At 46.8% G+C, this 16,757-nt stretch overlaps 3 protein-coding genes across 3 annotated transcripts; 2 read left to right on the forward strand and 1 right to left on the reverse strand.

The window, feature by feature from the left end:
- The first annotated feature begins 3,547 nt into the window (after positions 1–3,547).
- LOC142953060 (carboxypeptidase O-like) lies at positions 3,548–9,246 on the forward strand. The gene is made up of 11 exons (XM_076095128.1): positions 3,548–3,600; positions 5,365–5,401; positions 5,834–5,958; positions 6,087–6,126; positions 6,222–6,323; positions 6,419–6,523; positions 6,628–6,744; positions 7,119–7,212; positions 7,732–7,934; positions 8,644–8,728; positions 8,826–9,246. Exons 1-11 carry the CDS (start codon positions 3,548–3,550, stop codon positions 9,089–9,091), a joined length of 1,227 nt encoding a protein of 408 aa, XP_075951243.1. The 3' UTR covers positions 9,092–9,246.
- On the reverse strand, positions 9,247–10,580 carry nudt15 (nudix (nucleoside diphosphate linked moiety X)-type motif 15). The gene is made up of 3 exons (XM_076094452.1): positions 10,362–10,580; positions 9,661–9,857; positions 9,247–9,572 (listed from the first exon to the last, which is right to left on the reverse strand). Exons 1-3 carry the CDS (start codon positions 10,508–10,510, stop codon positions 9,442–9,444), a joined length of 477 nt encoding a protein of 158 aa, XP_075950567.1. The 5' UTR covers positions 10,511–10,580; the 3' UTR covers positions 9,247–9,441.
- Positions 10,581–11,669: 1,089 nt separating this feature from the next.
- Positions 11,670–16,643, forward strand: trim25l (tripartite motif containing 25, like). Its single transcript, XM_076094637.1, has 16 exons — positions 11,670–12,305; positions 12,751–12,846; positions 12,953–13,186; positions 13,276–13,435; positions 13,519–13,551; positions 13,624–13,662; positions 13,758–13,799; positions 13,906–13,941; positions 14,035–14,076; positions 14,185–14,238; positions 14,823–15,020; positions 15,132–15,242; positions 15,340–15,375; positions 15,458–15,526; positions 15,646–15,711; positions 16,069–16,643. Exons 1-16 carry the CDS (start codon positions 11,670–11,672, stop codon positions 16,641–16,643), a joined length of 2,427 nt encoding a protein of 808 aa, XP_075950752.1.
- The last annotated feature ends 114 nt before the right edge of the window (positions 16,644–16,757 follow it).

Below are 16,757 nucleotides of genomic sequence, written 5' to 3' on the forward strand. Positions count from 1 at the left end.
AAATGCTTAGACCAGCTCCCACCCTCAGTTTGCAGTGTTAGAACTCATCTTTCAATGTATTGTTTTAATTTCATGTACCGTTTCGGCGAATCGATAAAAGAACAATCTCTTTCTGTCACGTAATGGATGCTGTCAGTTCCTCCAGATCTTGCACGGGGGAGACACATAATCAGTGGGACAAATAGCCGCAATTCTACAAGGTTTAGAGGAAGGTACCGGGTACCTTTTTCTTAAATTGTCTGGTGATTTAAAGCAGACGATGGTACCATGGTTACAAATTGTTGTTTTTTTGGCACAGGAAAAGATATTACACATCCTGTTCACACTTTGGTGAGTGTCACTGTCTTGTTTACGCTTCTGTTTCAAAATTATTTTGTTTTAAACGGGAGAACGTCTGATATTTTTCCACTGTCAGATTTTCCATTTGGCCGCCTGGCCCACCCGCAGGCCTCCTGATGTGTGGCGTGATGGCTTTGTTTGTGGGGAACATTCGCCTCTGGCTTTAGCTTGTGTGTAACCACTTGAGAAAAATGATACTGATGCTTTGGGTGGTGGGGGGGGGGGGGGGGGGGGGATTAGTTTGCACTGTGGGGGAGGAGGGCTCCACTATTTGTGTTTGGGATTTGTTCGATGGTTGCTGTCAGTCCCGCTGATGGTTTAACAAGCGAACGCTGCCGCTGTTGTTGCTGCTTTCATACCGCGCTTGCGTGGGAGGTGTGTGTGTGTGTGTGTGTGTGTGTGTGTGTGTGTGCTGCTCCATCTTTGCCAACATGTGCTGGTGTTTCGTCCACGTTTTTTACAGCTTATTAAAAGGAATGCCAAAAGTCGCTTCCTCTCAAAACCTACAATGTTCTTTGGCGAGATTGCCAGCGTCTCCACATTGATTTTTCACTGTGTCTACATGCTGGCCATGATCAGCATGTCTGACGAGATGGGGGAACCATTCAACTTCTGATACTCCAGGGTGTCAGAACATCCTGCTCCAGTAGAGGCATTTTTTTTTTTTTTTAGTGGAACTGAAAATCTTTGTGGAGAAATCCACCGAAGCAAAAAGCCGCTCTGGTAAAGCACTAAAGCTTCTGATTTGCATAAGAGGGAACAGTCAGTCCGCCCATTTAAAAAATAGATTCACGGGTGCCCCAGGACAGCGCTGTCAATACTGATGAACAAACACCAATCTCTCCGAAAGCTAGAAACGGGAGAACTGCAACTTGACTAAAAACGGATTGCTCGCAGCATCGGCAGTGGAATGGTGCATGATTATATTGCCTGAACAACTTTGGGACGCAATAATAAAATGAGTGGAACTTGGTAAAAAGATCTTCAAAATGAACAGGAATTACAATTCCACTGTAGATTAGGCGTGTGGAATTGAATAGATCAGCCCCATTGTCACTGATGCGTGTCCTCGGGCAAGACACCGAACCCCAAATTGCTCCCGAAGGCTGTGCCATCAGTGTGTGAGTGGATGTCCTTGGTGGATTCCGGTTTTGAAAAACCCTGACCTGCCGACTCAGATTTTCTTTCTAAGAACTATAATTAACAGCAAGGCTCCAGAAGGATTTAGTTTACTTACACTGTAAAATGATGTAGCATTGTCCCGGTCCATGAAGGCATTATAATCACCACAGTGATCACGTGTCTCATTATCATGAGCGTATTACCTCCTCGTGTTAAGTGCAGACAGACTTTCCCATAAGAGAAAAGAAAAGTACCTCAATAGGACTCCTTGACCTTAGGTGTGTGTCTTTGACATGAAAAAAAACCTCCTTTGTTCACCCGAGGATATTCTCCCAATCCTGTGATGTAATTAGCACACGGACTGGAAGCAAGGGGGAAAAGCTGGCCCGGGTCTGTCCAAAGGTCAAAAAATGATTGCATACCAGCACCTCTAAAGCTCCCTAATTAACTCCAAGTGTCATCTTTACATTTCTGAGTCAGGCTAGCTGGTTTGCCCTCGCTGCCAGTCTTCCAACCGTCTCCTCGCTGTAGATTCGGGCTACTTTAAGGAAAAGTTGGACATTTTGAGGAACGCACTTAATTTGCTTTGTTGCCCGAGAGTTAAACGAGAAGATCGATTACACTCTCGTGTATCTCCTTCAAGTACGTCAAGCTGTGTTCCCCTGTTTCCTGTCTTTACGCTAAAATAAGCGAACCCTCTCCTGGCGCTAGCTTCATACTTAATAGAATAGAAACCCTTTTTATTGTCATATACATACACGAAATTTGACTTCTACATTTGACCCATCCCTGTATATAGGGAGCAGTGGGCTGCCAATGACAGGCGCCCGGGGAGCCGGGGGTTTAGTGTCTTGCTCAGGGACACTACGACACGTGACACGTCCCAGTCGAGGATCGAACCGTTGACCCTGCGGTTACCAGACAATCCTCTTAAGCCAGTGAGCCACGGTCACCCCCCCAACGGACAATAAACGGACAATAAAGAGCTTTTTTACAATGTTATTTTTGATAGATGCCTGAAATTAACATTTTGTTCTACAATATAAAATACGTTGGTAAATACCCCTCCAGTGAAGCTTTTTACGTGTTTTAGAAAAGGCGGTTGCTAACAATTGGCTAAATGAGACTACAAAACATCATCACGCCGACTAGCCAGGTGTAGTTTGTTTATAGCTTAACATTTAGCATTTGAGATTCAAATATCATAAAAGTGGTGCTCATTAGTGAAAATGATCTTGCTGAGCAAAGCTTGTAAGTATCTTACATTTGTGTTTGCCCACACCCCAATGACCCTCAGGGATGTACGCACCAGAAAAAAGTTGGCGGTGAGCCTCTGCTCTGCAGTCTGTCCCGATGTTTACGCAGCTCTTTCCCCACGCATGTACTCTCCAAGTTAACTGCAACTCGTAAAACAGTGAGTCCGATGCTGAAGTAAACTGCCGGAGTGATCGTAAAAACTTGGATACAAAACTGTCAGGTGATTTGCAACGATGATTTGTGAGCTGAACTTCAAAAAAAGATATACTACGAAGTGGAATATCTTATACTTAAATTGGAGCGTTTTTGACGTTGCAGAGCTGTCCGCCATTGTCTGTTGTGAACGTTGTTGCCACTACCGCGTTGCATTGTGGGATATCCATGCCGGCGTAGTGCCCAGTGTTGTGCACACTGTAATATTTCACCAGAGATATTATGCAATATGTGCTCTATTGGTTTCACATAAAAGTTGTGGACATACAAAATATCACATACTGTTTTAGCGTACTTGTATGGAATTTCAGGCGCAACCAGTGAGCGCATGAAGTAGCAACACATATCTAAATTAATCTCTATTCCCCCGGGAGACATCTCTTATCTCTAAATCCAAACTTCAAGATGCTATCAGTGGCTTTAAAGACGCCGACGTGCCTTGAGCTTGTGTCTGAGTGCAGCAGAGCGACCCGCCTCTCTCCCACGAAAGCATTAGTGCTTTCATCCATCATTATGAAGGAACAGCCCATGATGTGCGCTTTGATTTGTGCACACAGCACCAGATCTGAGACAGGTCTCGCCTCCCTATCTCACGAGCAGCTTATCAATAGACAAGATGCACATGTCAGCAAAGGAGTGGGAACAAAGACTGGAGTTGCTGAGGCTCAGGTAACATGTCGGGGGTGTAGGCAGACGGAGACAGATGGAGCTCTGAATAAAGGAAAGACTGCACTCCGATACTAATCCATCTCAAAGGGCTAGAGAAGCGGGGAACATAAATGAATAGTTGACAACATGCTTTCCTTTTTTATTGACAACTTAAGGTGATTTACTCCCATTGATAGTCTGTAACTGTCATTGTACTCTGGGTGTCTCTGATTATCTTATGCTACAGATTCGACCTGATCTCAGCATTGCACTGACATCTGCTGGTGAGGCATCACCTGAAGGATTCCTACAAACCACCTCGTCTGTCTGCACGAAAGCAGACCTCGCTAGAGCGGCAGCACATTTATTTTTACATTCAAACGTGCCCGAGTTAAAGTTTTTTTTTCCCATCGAGAGCAATGTCAACTTTTTACCGCCTAACAATAAATCGCATGCTCGGACTCCGAAATCCACTCTCAGTGCTTATTACTAAAAGTATGAAGGTTTTACTGCAGTGCAGCAATGGAAACACAACGTACAAAGAAAGGGGAGGTGGGAGAAATGCTGCTGGGTGTTTTATTCTTTGCAGCATGACAGCGCAATGTACTGATGCAGAGAGGTACACTCATTACAATCTTCATTTTACCTGTATGAATGTAGATTAACTGTAAAGTCAGACTCTAGACCTCATTAACAGAAGAACAGCATATTCAGTGAATCATTGAATATGCTGTTCTTCTGTTAAAAAAAAGGAGATGATCACTCTTTACATGGCTAATAGATTCACTGATTTATATCCATGGATGTATAAAGAGAACTGGATACAGCTTTCGAGAATACAATAACCCGGATCTGTCCGGCGATCGTCCGCATTACGGGCCCGTAGAGCTGGCGCTCTAGCGGTTCCTTTAGCCCCGCCTCCCAGCATCGTGACATTTCTCCAGCAGCTACAGAAGCTTCTCCACAATCATCAGAAGAACTGGACAGTCTACCTGAGCAGCAGTAGCAACCACAGCTGGGAAAACAAAATCTAAAGACTGCATCACAGACGATCTTTAGGAGATCTGAAGACCTGAACGAGGACTCTTCAGCGGGCACTGCAGCGATACCATTATAGCTTGTTATTCTCAAAATGAAAACCTGGATTAGACTGAGCCTACAATGTCACACAGTCCACCTGAGCTCAGTTGCTGTTGACCAGCAACATTTCAGCCTCACTGATGAATAAAACATTGTTTTTTCCCCTCGAGTATATTATAAAGACTAAATTCTTACGTGTTTTAAATGCCAAAGAAGCTATTGTTGGACTCTATCACAGCTCCTGATATGTCAAAGCATGGAAAACAAGATAACACAAGGCTTCATTTCCAGATAATGATCTTATATAACCACCGTGCCATGTAATTAGTTCAGCACTGACATAATGATTAACAGTTACCTCGATAAATACTAGTAATGTGAAACTACAGACGAGTTTGTATGCGTAAGGTCAAGCCATACATTTCAAAAATAATATTAGCATATAATAAAAGTTTCAGGTAACAAAGACTGTTAAGAGTCTACAGCCTTGTGTACAGTGACGATGCTAACATGTTGCCGTTATGGAGACATAAAGTTTACCATCTAGCTAAGTGTCATGTTAGTGTGCGCTCAGTGGCGATGCTAAAATGTTGATGTTCAGCACGTAATGTTTACCATCTAGTTTAGTTTATGTCTTTGACTTAATGGCGTTTATCTAATCTTCTCCCTCTTCTATTCTAGAAACATGTTCTCTTGTGTTTCCAGAGCGGAAGGACTGCTTATGAACTACACGATGTGTCATGTGAGTTCATCTGGTGTTCCTGCTTAGTCCTGCCTGTCATGAGTTTTGACAGGCAGGACTAAATATCACCTGCTCTGTAATTTGTTGACCGCGAACAGCCCCGCCTTCAAACGCCCTCCGGTGCTCCACTAATAAGGGAAGAAAAGAGTGAGCTGGAGTGGATGCGTTTTAAAAAGTCAGCAGTATAGAAACACATGCGGTCAATTTAGTGTAACTGAATGTCGCTGCCGTCTATTTTTATAGCTATTGTTTTATGAATTTGTAAACCATCTGACCTTGATTAATATTTAGCGACTAATAACATATAAAAAAAAAAAAATCATGACCAGGCTAAAGGCAAGGCTCTCGGCTCCGATTAATCACTAACCAGCTACAACAATCGCCTGTGGGCGGCAAAGGTGCGTCTTTATCTGATGGACGACTTCTATAAAGCCTCGTACCATCCGGAGGTCAGGAGTCTCAAACGAAGGAGTTTACGTTCACAACGTGACGATGCTGAGCTCTGTACTGAGCCTCGTGGTGCTGCTTTCAGCGACGGGAGCAGCCGCAGTAGAGAGGTGAGTTTTCATTCATAAAAAGACACACTGTGCTTTAACACTGACTGACAGAAGGCCTTTTGCACAAATAAAGCATGATATCAATGCGGTGGGACGTACTTCTCACGTATTTTTGCTGTGCGCAACAGAGTGGAGCACGACTACTACAAATATCATCCCATGCCGGAGGTGAGAAGGCCCCGATCGCCGCTCTGACACACCTCACTCTGACAGACCACTACGCTCACACACACTCTGATGCGTAATGCGTTCCACTCCTGCAGATCACCGACTGGATGGCTCAGGTTGCGAAGGACCACCCCGATGTCGTGACCGTCGTGGAGTACGGACAGACATACGAGAAGAGGACCATCAGCTTGCTCAAGGTCAGCCGACTTTGTATTTTGTTGAATTCAGATCAGAAATGCTCGTTTGTGTTGCGTGGCAGCCTGATGAGGAGCTCTATGAATGCGTCTTCAAGATTGGCCTGAACACTGGGGAGGAAAAGAAAGCGATCTGGATGGACTGTGGCATACACGCCAGGGAATGGATCGCCCCGGCCTTCTGTCAGTACTTTGTCAGACAGGTATGAGACACGTGATCATTTAAAAATTATGACTTTTTATTTATTTATTTATTTTTTTATGTAATTGATTCCAAACCGTTTCCACCCCCCCCCCCTCAAATCAGATCCTGCAAGCGCACAAAACAGACCCAAAAATGCAGGAGATGCTGAAGAACATGGACTTCTACGTCACCCCGGTGCTCAACATGGACGGCTACATCCACACCTGGAAGGACAACACAGTCAGTGCTCGCGTTTTGACGGATTCTAATCAAATTACTTTTCATGGGGGGGGGGGGGGGGGGGGGTTCTGAGCTGCGCCTCCGGCTCTCGAGCCTCAGATGAGCGGGATATGCGAGGACGGCGGTCTGTTAAAGAGACGGCAGCTAAGTTACAGCGAGCCACGATTCAATCAGGGAATAAATTGATGTCTGGTGCTCAGCATGACCCAAGTAGAAGATCATCTCGTTTTCAAAATAAGTTGGATGGAAAAATGATATCAAACAGCAATCCAAGGCAGCACTGAAGTATGTTTGAGTGCCCATTTTGAATCCTACTAAATTGATAGAACAAGCCGAACCGGCTGATGTAATTGACGTGTTTTTTTTCCCCATAGACTCGACTGTGGAGGAAGAACAGGTCACCGGGACCTTCGGGCTGCAACTGCACCGGCGTTGATCTCAACCGCAACTTTAACGCCAACTGGGGCAGTGAGTCTTGTTGTGGTTCTCCATCTCCTTATTCATGCAACCTGTTGCCTCGATAATAAGCAAGTGTGTGTCGCAAACCCCAAAATGTCCCTGAAACAGTCTCATCGATGCACATTTGTTTTAAAGAGCGGTCTTAAGCGCTGAAAACGCTGGATCCTACAATTCCCACAATGCAACCCAGTGCCATAAATACCCACAGCTCTCAAAATCCCAGTTCTTAACATTCTTAATTTTTCTACGCATTGCATTGTGGGACAGCAGTATCTACCGTCAATTGAATTCAGTGTGTAAACGGACATCTTTGACTTAAAGCTGACGCTATACAAACGTGAATCTACCACATGAGCGATACCCAATCGGTGTGTTGTATTGACTCAATGTCCCATGATGCTCTTTCACAGGCCACAGTGGCCAAAAATCCGCTTCAGACATAAATGTTTGCACACAATTATATTGACGTTGGTTTATAGAGTTACTGTGGCGATACCACTACATTTGATTCTTTGGCTGCTCTCACAGCGATCGGGGTGTCATTTGACTGCTGCTCCAACATCTACTGCGGGAGCCAAGCCACGTCCGAGCCCGAGGCCCAGGCCGTCACTTACTTTGTGGGAAGCCGGAAGGAAGACTTCCTGTGTTTCCTCACCATCCACTCCTACGGCCAGCTGCTCCTGGTTCCCTATGGACACCCCAACTTCACCGCCTCCAACTACAATGAGCTGGTACACACGCAGCCGTGCACGTTTTGACACATTATGAGTGTATGCAGATCACAAAAAACAAACACAGTGGAAGTGGGACAACCTGTTACAAATACTTCTGTACTCACGGTCTGGGATTGAATATTGTGCGTACAGAATGTTTGAATGGCGCATTGCCAAAAACCACATCTCGTTTGTGTCACACGAACACACTCCAGAGAGCGGTCGGTCCTCATCTGCCAAGAGCAGAGCAGAGCGGGAGGAAGCTGTGAAGCGTTGATAGTGGGGAAACAAATAGCTGGTTGCTGATTGGATAGGGAGGCCGATGCAGGCCACAACCCACTGGAGCCCAAATTATGCTAATCGGGATTACGTCCATCCGTTCTCTTGGGCTTCAGTATGACTTTAGCCAAAGGGGGGGATGGAACCTGGAGCGGGATTGGTTCATGAACACAGAGACGCTTGAATTGATGTGAGAACATCCGGTCAGGTCTTCTGTGTGTTTGTTTTTAAAACATTACTATTGGCTGAAATATCAGATTTGTTAAAAAACTCTTTCATATCAAAATCAGCGTCAAAAATCCTATTATCTTTAGACCAGAAACACAAACCTGAAATCTGCATTTCCCGCCTTGTTTTTTTGTTCATCAGTGCACTCAATACTAGTATAAACCTGCAGCATAGATGCTTCCGATGACTGTATGATGAAAGTGAACGTCTGGTTCCTCAGATGGAGGTGGGTTTGGGTGCAGCAGACGCCATCAGGAGGGTCCACGGGATGAACTACACCGTAGGGACCTCCCCGGCCGTGTTGTGTAAGTCACCGCCGGTCCTCGTCGCTCTTAGCCGTGCAGGGCAGCGTGGCTCCGAGGGACGGAACGGTAAAAACTCTGTGCCCTCTTTTTTCTACAGACCCCAACTCCGGTTCATCCAGGGACTGGGCTCGGATGCTGGGGATCCCCTTCTCCTACACCTTTGAGCTGAGGGACAAAGGGACGTTCGGCTTCGAGCTCCCCGAGGATCAGATCCAGCCGGCGTGCGAGGAGGCCTACAGCGGAGCCCTGCACATCATCACCTACGCCCACGACAAGACCTTTAGTGGTGCCGTGGCAACCGCCGCCGCAACCCTGTGGACCATGCTGTTAGCAGTGGGTGTCACCGGCAACACCCTGATGTGAGGAGGGGAAACTGACCTGCACGGCTTTCAGCTCAAGCCATGACATATGAATAGCATTATCTTGTGCCAAAATGTAAAAAAAAAAAAGAATAAAGATCTTTAAAATGTGCCATTTTTCTTGTGTTGATGTGTGTACTTTAAACATTGTGAAGCCCATTCGCCCATCTAAGTTGCATTTTATTTGTCATTTGCTCAAAATCTGATTGAATGTGGCAAACATTACAGTCTGTACCATAATAAAAGAACATGATGTTTGAGAAAAAGCACTTGTAAACCAACCAGTGATGTGAAACAAAGAGGTATGTCTGTTCTATCCCAAGGATCAATGTTTCCCAATGTAACAAGGCCGTTTCAAAGCTGAGTTTCAGCGCTGCGTGTCCCTGTGATCCTGAACGGCTGGAAGCCTTGCTGTCTCAGACCCGCTAGGGGCAAGAAGAGCTGCTCCTCTGGAGGAAACCGGTCCCACGGCATCCACGCCCAACCTGGGAAAGGAAAACAACCACGCACACTGCTCAGTTAGGTAGGACTCTTCTCTTTTTCTGCTTTTAAATCTCGCTCTGCTTCACATACCCTCGTTCTTCTCCGGCTCCAGGTTCTCTGGCTCTCCTGACTGCTTCCGGTCCAGCTCTCCCTGCATGATAATGGTGACGTAGTGGTACTGCTCCTCCAGCCTGATGGAGTTCACCACCGAGGCGAAGCAGACGTCTACCAAACGCACCCCTGCTTCCTCCAACACCTCTCTGTGAGCACACCCCTCCCACGTCTCTCTTTCAATGACACAGAAATGAGTGTGTCACATCCACTGGAAGTCATCCATGTCATGTACATTGAGGAACACATTTAGTCTACTGCCTCTACTCACCTCACCTCAATTTGCTTTAAGATCACCCAAAATGATTACCCAGACTCACTACCTCAAACCAAACTGCCTTTAAAAAAATGGCAAATTAGTCTTTATGCACACTTATTTAGCAAACACGTGTAACAATGCAAAGTCAGAACATGTCTTCATATTTGCTGAACACTTGGGGGGAAGTCGGCATATTGATAACTGGCGTAGACGTTTTTTATTTTGTTGTAAGTTCACTCTTAATGACAGAAAAACACATCATAGTGAAAGCCGTAAAGTGTATGTAATGATGCAACAACAGCCGTTGGCTGTTTATGAATGAAGGCCAGTTTTGAACGTTCGTGAACGGCCTTACGTCATATAGCCGTGTCAGATTTATGAATGGGGTTAGCCCACCGCTGTAGCTGCATAAGTTACGTACCCAAACTCCAAGTGGCCCCCGGGGAGCTGGTACCTCCCGTGGCCCATTGGGCTCTTCCGTTTCCCCAGGAGAACACAGCCGGGGTGGGCCGAGTCTGTCACCAGCACCCCGACCCCAACTCCTGGACGTCTCACGGTTCTATCTGACATCTGGGCGACTCAGAAGTGACACAACGTTAGCTAAACACAGTAGCACATTTTTCAGTAGTGGCTATCTGGGAGGTACAAGAGGATTTCTTTACAGCACTTCCGTCTTCGTTTTTAAAGAAAAAAAAATCGTTGGGTAGACCAGGCCCTCTCTTGTTGTCTCTACTTTGGTACATTAACGTCTTCTTTGGTTCAGACTTATAGGGTGGCAACAATATAATGGTATATAAGTTGCAGATATTCCACATTATACCGTCTTAATTGTTCTATTTAGCTGGTTATCTGAATTGGCTGCGCTGTAGATGACAGTTAAACACTCTTTGGCTACAGGGCGCTTCAGCAGCGTGACCTCCATAACTTCTAGGATTGGTTATTTCTTCACATAATGAGCAATAATTACATTTAAAAGCACCAGCTGTAGCCACTAAACATTGGTGTAACACTGCCACCTAGCGACAAGATTTGCTAAGTGTATATCTATTTATAGACCTACAGGCACTATATTACCATAACTGTTAACTGGCTGCAATCACTGCTTTTAGCTCACTTGGCTTTGATAGATATAATGTAGGCCTTTCTTAGAAAGGAGGAAGAAGAAGAGGCATTTCACATCATTTATTTTCTAAATAGGACTTTATTCACAGTTAAGTCTAAGAGTTAAACCAAACTTGAATTATTGGGACACTAATTTCACACATTTAATTTGACAATCTCATCATCGAAAGCTGCTCTGACACTCACAGTTCCTTGTATAACTTTTGTCATATTAAGAATATTTCCAGCACGTACATTCTTATCTACTTTACTGAAGTAGGATTTTAAATGCTGGATTTATTTGTTCCTTGTAACAGAGGATTGTGACATTGTAGTATTGGTATGTTTACTAAAGTAAAAGATCTGAACACTGAATACACCACTTGTTTTTTGTGCAATGATAACACGATCAGTCCATTCACACACCTTTAGCAGTTTTCCACCGACACCCGTTTTCCCCGCTAGACCTGCCCGGTGGCTCTGGCCCCGCCCCGCCCAACCTCTCCCTGCTCTCACCTCGAGAGACAGAACTTTCCTTCACGTCAGTCCAGACGAGGCTCACCTCCTTCACAGCTCTGCTTGGAAATTTTCTCTCTCTATCCTCTCCTGTCTCTTCTCCACCACCGGCATGAGCGCTAAACTGTGGACTGAGGAGCAGTTCAACTGCCCCGTGTGTCTGGATCTCCCGAATGACCCGGTCACCATCCCCTGCGGCCACAGCTACTGCATGGGCTGCATCAAGGACTACTGGAGCAAGGACGACCCCAAGGGGGTCTACAGCTGCCCCCAGTGCCGAAAGACCTTCAGCCCCAAGCCCTCCCTTTCCAGGAACACCATGCTGGCCGAGGCGGTGGAGCAGCTCCGCAAAGGGGCCCTCAAGGCCGACGTGCGTGAATCCATGCGGAGCAACCGCTCCTCGTCCGGATCCAAAGGGAAGCCCTCCTCCTCCTCCTCCTCCTCCTCCTCGGTGGTGCCGTGCGACTTGTGCAAAGGGGAGCAGAAGGCGGCGGTCAAGAGCTGCCTGTCGTGCATGAGCTCGTTCTGCGCGGCCCACCTGAAGCCCCACACCAACAAGAAGGCCCTGAGGGCGCACGAGCTGATCGCGCCCACCGCCAACCTGGCGGAGAAGATCTGCACCCAGCACAAGTACCTGCAGGAGTTCTACTGCCGCCAGTGCAAGATGTTCGTCTGCTGGCTGTGCACCAGCAACCAGCACAAGGGCCACGAGTGCGTGTCCACCAAGGCCGAGCGCCTGGAGAAACAGGTACCGGGGGGGGAGGGATGCTGCGCTGGGACCAGTTCCCAGGGTGAACCGTTGTGTGTTTGAATGATCGGTGAGGTGAAAATCTTTATTTAGCAAGTGGTGTCTTTTAAAACGGATTATTAGATGAAACACAGTTTCAAAGCCTTGAATAGAAAGTACAGGCAGCTGTTTTTAGAACAATACTGTGTGCTGCATATCACCCCATCACCTGACCGTCCATTGTTCAGCCTGATGGGTTTCTGTGTCTTCGAGGGTGTCGTCCTCTCTCCTTTTGTGTCTCTCCGTGGATCCAGCCGGGCTGAGGACATTCCTTACTGCATTCCTGTCCAATCATAACGCTCCACCCTGTCACGTTGTCCTCTGTGACACACACACACACACATGGCTGTTTCCTTGTTGTTTTTCCCATGAGTTAGATGGATATTGTTTCCTGTGTTTCCTGCAGAAAGTGCTGTACGAGATGCAGACTGAGAACCAGCAGAGGCTGAAAGACCGCGAGCAGGAGCTGAAGGACATGAAGAAGATGATGGACGGGATGAAGGTTGGTCGGTTGTGCTGATGTTTGTAATCTCAAAAGAGGAATTTCCCATAAACCCTTGCGGTAGTTGTTTCAGATATTAATCAGACCACCTCCTCCTCTCTCCCAGCGTTCCGCAGACCGGGTGCACGGCGACACGGAGCAGGTGCTGGCGGAGCTGCAGCGCTCGGTGGAGCGTCTGCAGGAGCTGCTGGAGGAGGTGCTGGACCAGGCCGGCCTGGAGAAGATGGGACAGGCCCAGGAGGTCGTCGACAGCCTGGAGGCCGAGGTCAAGGAGCTGAGGAGGAGGGAGACGGAGATGCGGGACCTGGTGCGCTGCGAGGACCACATCCACTATCTGGAGGTAGGCCGGACCGTGGAGACGGAAAGAGTCAATCAAACTACTACACGTGCCACCCCTGACACTAAACCAGCCACCATGTTTTCTCTCAGGCGTGCGAGGCCATATCAAGCCCGCTGGAGTCGGGGGACCTGCCCGCTGTGACGGTCAACCCCGAAGCGTCCTTTGAGCCCGTGCGGGAAGCCATCCTGGACCTCAAGGACCGCGTGGAGGACCTGTGCAACCAGGAGCTGAGCAAGATCACCAAACAAGGTCCGTCACCAGAGTCTCACCTCGCTTGGTCCCGCCTCTGTTCACGTCCTATCTTTCATCTAATCTCGTCTGTTCTCTTCCAGTCAACGACACCACTCTGTTCACGCTGAAAGACTGTAAGTTCCAAACATTTTGACATGAAAACAAAAGCGAGTCGTCTTTGCTTAACTTCCTCTTGTCTTATCCAGCCAACCGGAGCGCAGGGTCGAAAGCAGGGATTTTAAAATGTGAGTTTGTTTCTTTATTTTTGAATAAATGTGAGAGGATTCCTGAAAGTGGTTATTTCATAAAAACTCATTTCCTCCTCTTTTCTTTCCTACAGTGTTTGGTCTGGGCTCTCGCAACACAAACAGCCGCCCTCCAGGTACGTCCAGTGTCTTCAAGTCTTCATCTTATCCACCATCACTACGTCGCATCATCTTTAACATAAATCAGCGTAACGTATACATGATTTCTGTCTCGTCTCACAGCCTCTCCCAGCATCTCGCGGAGCGCAGACAGACGAGGTGATGCCAACTGACATGTGACAATATTGAAAAAACTAAACAAATTCAACTTGCACTCCCTGTTAAACAGGATGTTCACATTGTGTCATTCAGGTATCAAGAGTCAAGACGTGAGGAGCAGGGACGCTCCGCGAGGTGAGGCTGTGTGAAAAACAAACTAAATTAACCTCAAACCTGTGAGTTGCTACCACGGATGGAGCAGTAAAAATGTGTGTGCGTTTAAAATATGCTTCTTCCTTGTAGCAGGAAACACGAGCTCACCCAGAGACAGACAGAGGAGAGAGGAGAGAGAGACAGGTGACTTCCTTACTGCAGGAAATACTGAGAGTAAACATACGACCAATGCTTATAGCACTGCATCATTATAAGCATTCATTAATATTCATGAGGCTTTAAAACAATAATCAGAACACATTAGAAAGCATTTTGTAATGATTTACAAGGTCAAATATCATGACTTCATAGTTCAGTCACTTTTTTATAGTGTCATAGGATCATAGTGTTTTATAATCTTCATAGTTGTAATACATTGTTTTCGTAACTAATAATAATCACTGTTATAATGCATTATGTGATTATAAGTTACTCTATGTAGTTACATTGTTTGCTTTAAGTAACATGAAAAAACATTAAATATATGCAAGAACTTCAAAATCAATTTGATTATAATGCATTATTAAAATAATATAATCTATTATAACAATGGGAATTATAATACACCGTGACCAGCAATTGTCAAATATAATGAAACTTTATTACAAAATACTTTATAATCTTTATAATTCTTTAACTCAGCAGTTTTTGAAGAATAGTTTAACATTTAGTGAGCTGATCGTAACCCCCCCGACCTCGATCTAACTTGTCACATGTCCTCCAAACAGTGAGGGAGACCAAACCCAGTTCCAGCCCCAGACCCAGTTCTAGTCCCAGACCCAGTTCTAGTCCCACTCCCAGCCGCAGAGAGTCTCATTCTCTTTGGAGCAGGTCCAGTCAGAGCCAGGCTGTCCCTGCTGCGGCCCCTGCACATATCCCTACTCCAATCCCCGCCGCTCCTGCTCCTGCTCCAGCATCAACTGGAGGTACGAACACCCCCAGAATTGTCGCCATTTGCTGCCACCAACAATAAAAGTCTTAACACCTTTTGTTATTTCATCTCTCCCTTTTTCTCCTCCTCCTCCTCCCGGGTTCAGGGTCCGGTTTCAGTCGGATGGCGTCCATCAGCAGCCTGTTCCGCTCCCATCGGCGCGGCACCACCCCGGCTACCCCGGCCAGTAACACACTGCCAGCAGGAGGAAACCCATGTAAGATCAGGCTCCAACTCCCATCATATCAGAAGTTATATAGCGTGTTGACTCTGGTTCAAACTGTCTAAGTGTGTGACTCGTGTACACTCAACAGGGGGGATGGCTGCTCTGTCTGAAACGCCAACAGAAAGTAAGATGGCCACTTCTATACATGTCCTATCACTTGAACACGGACTGTATGTTAATACTAACATTATTTCCTCATTGGACAGTTAACCCCAGTCTCTTCTTGGACCTGCCCACCCCCGACTCCGTGATTCACGCTCCCGCTTTCCCCGCACGTGAGTAACTGCATTTTGAGGCGAGAAACATGAATAAAAATGATGCACGCAACCAGAAACGAACCTGACACGTATGGAAAATCAACACATGCGATGTGACCGTTTGTTTGCTTTTCCAGTGAGAGAAATCAACCTCGACAGCATCCAGGCCCCAGAGCCGAGGAGCAGAGAGGAGTTCCTACAGTGTGAGTCGCAGCATTTCACTACATTTCAGACGCTGAGAATGATCTGCTGCGGTGCCTGTTGCTGCTCATGTTCACGCCAAAGAAACATAAAACTTATCACTTGCAGAAGTTATAATAATAATAATAATAATAATAATAATAATACTACTACATTTTATTTATATAGCGCTTTTCATAAAACTCAAAGACACTTTACATTAAAATCATCATATATAAAAGCAATAAATATCCGTTATGATACAAACGGATTACAGAAGGGGTTTAAAACTTTGAATCGTCTTGACAAACCAGGTAAAGAATGAACTTCGGTGCTTAGTTTTCCAGAACGTGTGACTAATTGTCCGTTAAACCTTCTAGACTCTGTGATCTTGACCCTTGACACCGACTCGGCCCACCGGCGGCTGACTCTCGCCGAGGGCAACACCAAAGCCACTCTGCAGGCGGCGGCGCAGCCCTACCCCAACACCCCCCAGCGCTTCGACGGCTGGACCCAGGTGATGTGCGCGAGCCAGCTGTACGCCCAGCGCTGTTACTGGGAGGTGGAGTGGAGGGGCCGGGGCTCCTCCATGGGCGTAGCCTACGGCGCGATGATCAGGAAGGGCTCGGACGCCCGGTCGGGGCTCGGTTACAACGCCCAGTCCTGGACCCTGGAGCTGTCGGACACCTGCTGCTCGGCCATGCACGACAACGAGAAGAAGGACATACCGGTCACCTACTCCCCCCGTGTGGGCCTCTACCTGGACCTGTCCACGGGGACGCTGGCCTTCTACAGCGTGGCGGACAGCATGACGCACTTGCACACCTTCCGCGCCAACTTCACGCAGCCGCTTTACGCCGCCTTCGGGGTGGGCAGCGGAGTCGGGGTGGGTCTGGACTTCGCCCTCGGACAGTTCAGTTCCAGCTCTGACAGCATCAAGATCTGTCCCATGTGAGAGGGGTGCAGGCGGGATAATCACGCCATCATAAACAACCGACATAAGTATGAAAAAAAAAAAAAAAAAGACCAACATTGCATTAACTTTCCGCACCGGTTCTTCCACCGAGTA

The sequence above is a fragment of the Anarhichas minor genome, unplaced genomic scaffold, assembly GCF_050575085.1.
Source record: "Anarhichas minor isolate MPS153535 unplaced genomic scaffold, ASM5057508v1 ptg000018l, whole genome shotgun sequence".
Taxonomy (NCBI): Eukaryota; Metazoa; Chordata; class Actinopteri; order Perciformes; family Anarhichadidae; genus Anarhichas; species Anarhichas minor.

Excerpts from the sequence above, each read along its gene's own strand:
- LOC142953060 (XM_076095128.1), top strand. The coding sequence starts at position 3,548 with ATGCACATGTCAGCAAAGGAGTGGGAACAAAGACTGGAGTTGCTGAGG. Across the intron at positions 6,524-6,627 it reads GTCAGTACTTTGTCAGACAG|ATCCTGCAAGCGCACAAAAC; the intron begins GTATGAGACACG and ends CCCTCAAATCAG. Across the intron at positions 7,213-7,731 it reads CTTTAACGCCAACTGGGGCA|CGATCGGGGTGTCATTTGAC; the intron begins GTGAGTCTTGTT and ends CTGCTCTCACAG.
- nudt15 (XM_076094452.1), bottom strand. The coding sequence starts at position 10,510 with ATGTCAGATAGAACCGTGAGACGTCCAGGAGTTGGGGTCGGGGTGCTG. Across the intron at positions 9,858-10,361 it reads GGGGGCCACTTGGAGTTTGG|AGAGACGTGGGAGGGGTGTG; the intron begins GTACGTAACTTA and ends TGTCATTGAAAG. Across the intron at positions 9,573-9,660 it reads GGAGCCGGAGAAGAACGAGG|GTTGGGCGTGGATGCCGTGG; the intron begins GTATGTGAAGCA and ends TTCCTTTCCCAG.
- trim25l (XM_076094637.1), top strand. The coding sequence starts at position 11,670 with ATGAGCGCTAAACTGTGGACTGAGGAGCAGTTCAACTGCCCCGTGTGT. Across the intron at positions 13,187-13,275 it reads ACCACATCCACTATCTGGAG|GCGTGCGAGGCCATATCAAG; the intron begins GTAGGCCGGACC and ends GTTTTCTCTCAG. Across the intron at positions 14,239-14,822 it reads GAGAGAGGAGAGAGAGACAG|TGAGGGAGACCAAACCCAGT; the intron begins GTGACTTCCTTA and ends TCCTCCAAACAG.